We start from the raw sequence: 3,779 nt of genomic DNA, 5'->3' as shown, positions 1-3,779 counted from the left end.
GACTAGTGCAGGGTAGGTACAGGTAGACATCAGAAATACCAATTTACCTTCACTAACCTGCATACGCAGGTGGTATTTTGAGCCCTGCACAAGAATGTCATCTTACCACGGCCCTGTCTTTAATACTGTTGGTGTTGACGAACCACTGTAGACTGGCCCTTATAAACACTGGTTTCTTGGTCCTCCAGTCATATGGATAACTGTGCCTGTAGTCCTGCTCATGTACCAGGTTACCAGCTGATCTCAGCTGCTCTACAACTGTGAGGTAATGGGAAGACAGTTTGTTATAGTCAGTTCATTCAATGGACAACTTATTGCAATAAATAACTTTATGAAAGTTAGAGTTCAACACAAGTTTTTCTTCATGTTGTTATTCAGAAAATGGAAAATTGGTCTAGTGATAAACTATTAGACATGAACAAAATAGGAAATACATGTATCTTCTCACCTGTTTCATTCCCATCAGAGAAGATGTTCTTGCCCTGAAGGTTTGTTCCAGCCTGGTCAGTGTATTTACCATCTTCATCAACAATAGTGAACTGTCAAAAAAGTCATCAAAGATTTGAAACTACTGCAAAATTCTGTTTCTATCAAGTAACACCACAGCTTCACAGTATACATTTTGTACATGTATTTTAAACCTGTCAGTTGATCATTACTGCTCCAAGCATTTGAAGGTCAGATGAAAGTAATGTTCAAAATGTTTCCAATAGTACAGGTACTGAAATCAAGTGGACACCCTTTTCCTAGTACTGAAGAACCATCCCTTTCTCTAATGCTGAAGAAACATCCCTTTCCCTAGTACTGAAGAACCATCCTTTTCCGTGGTACTAAAGAACCATTCCTTTCCCTGGTACTGAAAAATCATCCATTTTCCTAGTACTGAAGAACCATGATCCCTTTCCCTAGTACTATGAACCATCCCTTTCCCTGGTACAGAAGAGCCATCCCTTTCCCTTGTACTGAAAAGCCATCCCTTTCCCAAGTACTTAAAAAAACATGATCCCTTTCCCTAGTACTGAAAAACCATCCATTTTCTTAGTACTGATGAACTTTCCCAAGTACTGATGAACATCTATGAAAGAATGTAAGCTCCATACCACAGGAAGCTGGAAGGCCAGTGCTACAGTGTAGTCCTCCATGCCATGTGCGGGTGCTGTGTGCACCAGTCCTGTACCCTTGTCCATGCTGACATGGTGGGCTGGCAGCAGGGGAGACACCTTACCATGGATGGTAGGGTGCTGACATGTACTACCTTCTAGTGCACTACCTGTACAGGCAATAGGTTTTGACATTAGTCATATAAGTCTTAACTCTTTTGTTGTATGTAAGGGGTATCTTTACAATACATTTTTGTGCTAAGGCCACACCAATTGCATTTGCTGGTTCCTGGGCTTTTACAAAAATATGCTAAACTGGAAAGATATAATGACACATGAAAACTAAGCCAATATCTCAGTGCACACATTTTTATACACATATTCAAGTTTTCCTGCCTGCCCTCTGCTTTCGCAATAGAGCATTTTAAACAAATGTTAAACCTTGAACCATACTATAACCTCCTTGGTTAAACCTACCAGGAAAAGTGTTGAGGACATCCAAGTGTGTGCTGAGGACCTGGGCAGTACTTTCTACACATTCAGAGGCCAGGATGTACAACTGTCCTGTTGTCTTACACTGGCACAGGGAGTAACTGGGGAAAAAGAAAAAACAAACATTTTGACTCTTGATTTTAATTCCTGAGACTAGAAAATGGGATGTATTACACATTCAACCATTATCATATCACACAGAACTGAATTTATTGTTTTGTTTGAATGTTTGTTTTGCATATTAACCAATAAACTGCCTTAAATCATAACACACCGGTTGTCTACAGTAAGTACAAGCTGTATAAGACCAGACTGTTTGAACCACTCACACTGGGAAAGACCCCTGCTCTTTTCTTTGGGATCTTTAACATGCTTAGGTGTGGCTCTCCTCATACATAGGGCCTGTGGCTTAAGAGAGGACGTCCCTTACTGGAGCTAGGTACTGATCATTTAAGTGCATTTCCCAAGGACACAACAATTAGAACTGGCAGGTATTTGAATGCAGAGCCTTTAGATTCTGTGTCAACAACACTAATCACATGTTAGTTGCATATTTTGCAAGCAGACAGAAGAATAGTGATAGTACTCTTACCCATGACTAGGTGTGTAACACATGGCTTCATTGGCAGGGATGGTCCAGGGTAAGGTGGTCCAAGTCAGGACTGAAATGTTTTGTCTTCCTCCTGCAAAATGACAAAACTGACTGTTTAAATGTACATATTCCTCGTCAACAGCAATAAACTAAACATTTGATTTAATTTGTACTTTCACTGGTTTAACTATAACATAAAGGGACTTAAAAGAATTGCTTATCAACAAGACTATAAAGTATAATACACTTTTATTCCATTGCAGTATATACAAAGTACATTAACAAAACATTAACAAACTTAGTTACATTGTATATATTTTGCAAAAAAGGATTGACAAGGTACAAAGAGAATTACCTACTACATCCTTCAAGCCTGGTGACAACGTGGCTAGTGGGAACTTGGTATACACTGCATGGCTGATATGGTCTTCTTTATACTCTAACTCTGCTTCTGCAAGTGCAGTTCTGGAACAAAGCAATGCACGAATAAACCACCCATATTTGTACTGTATGAACTACACAGTTGTTTACAATTTCTTTTTCAAAAATGAACAGTTCTTTGTTTGTTTGCAATTACACACTATGTAAACTATATAACATTCAAAAGACAATAACATCTTACCTTGAAGAAGGGGAGTAGAATACAGGTTTGAAGTCCTGGTATATATAGCCCTGTGATGGAAACACCATCAACAATATCATCTATCATGTGCATCAACATTCAACATTATTAATATTATCTCAACACTAGAGAGGCTGACATTTGTAAGCATACACAGCATATTACACTCCATCCCCCACGCACAATTGGATTCCAAAAGTACAGTTGAATCCATTTGACCAAATGGCAGAGGAAAAAGAAACATCAGGAAAATAAAATATTTCCTTCATACCTATGGTATGGAGTAAAATATGAATACAGACTGTGTCATTATTTATTATGATGAATAAGACAACAAGGTTCAGAACTTCACAGATGAATGACTGATAAATGCCTACCTTTTCATACATTTTGTAAAAAACCTCCAGTTGTTTTGCCTCATACTGCTTGTCAAATGTGAAGTAACATCCATTGTCCCTGGTGTATTAAAAACATGAATGAAAAAATCAAATAGTCAATTAGCTGTTACTGAAGAACCATCCCTTTCCCTGGTACTGAAGAACCATCCCTTTTCTGGTACTGAAGAACCATCCCTTTCCCTGGTACTGAAGAACCAGCCCTTTCCCTGGTACTGAAGAACCATCCCTTTCCTGGTACTGAAGAACCTTCCCTTTCCCTGGTACTGAAGACCAATCCCTTTCCTTAGTACTGAAGAACCATCCCTTCCCCTGGTCTGAAGAACTACTTGTATCCCTGTCCCTACTGATTTATGGTAAATACTGCCTACTATTAATGCTCTCATTACTGCTGAACCCCATAACCAATACAATCTATGTGCCAAATGGCTATTATGGTATTCTGAAGGTTAAAAACTGTATGTAGCTCACCAGTCTGCCATGACTCCCCACCTCCTAAAGGCATCCACCTGACTCCTTATGGCCTTCTCTGCAAACTGTTTTGCTAGTGACAACAAGGGACAAGAGGTGTTTAGGTG

At 39.2% G+C, this 3,779-nt stretch overlaps 1 protein-coding gene across 1 annotated transcript in view; it reads right to left on the bottom strand.

Moving 5' to 3' along the window:
* Window positions 1–3,779, bottom strand: part of LOC109488198 (isoleucine--tRNA ligase, mitochondrial-like) — a 27,234-nt gene that overhangs the window by 11,859 nt on the left and 11,596 nt on the right. Inside the window, exon 10 of the mRNA XM_019792379.1 lies at window positions 1,578–1,693. Coding sequence (XP_019647938.1) covers window positions 1,578–1,693 — 116 coding nt within the window. The remainder of the gene's footprint in view (window positions 1–1,577; window positions 1,694–3,779) is intronic.

The sequence above is a fragment of the Branchiostoma belcheri genome, unplaced genomic scaffold, assembly GCF_001625305.1.
Source record: "Branchiostoma belcheri isolate BF01 breed outbred unplaced genomic scaffold, Haploidv18h27 scaffold92, whole genome shotgun sequence".
NCBI classification, from domain to species: Eukaryota; Metazoa; Chordata; class Leptocardii; order Amphioxiformes; family Branchiostomatidae; genus Branchiostoma; species Branchiostoma belcheri.
This window is presented reverse-complemented; position numbering and strand designations above follow the sequence as displayed.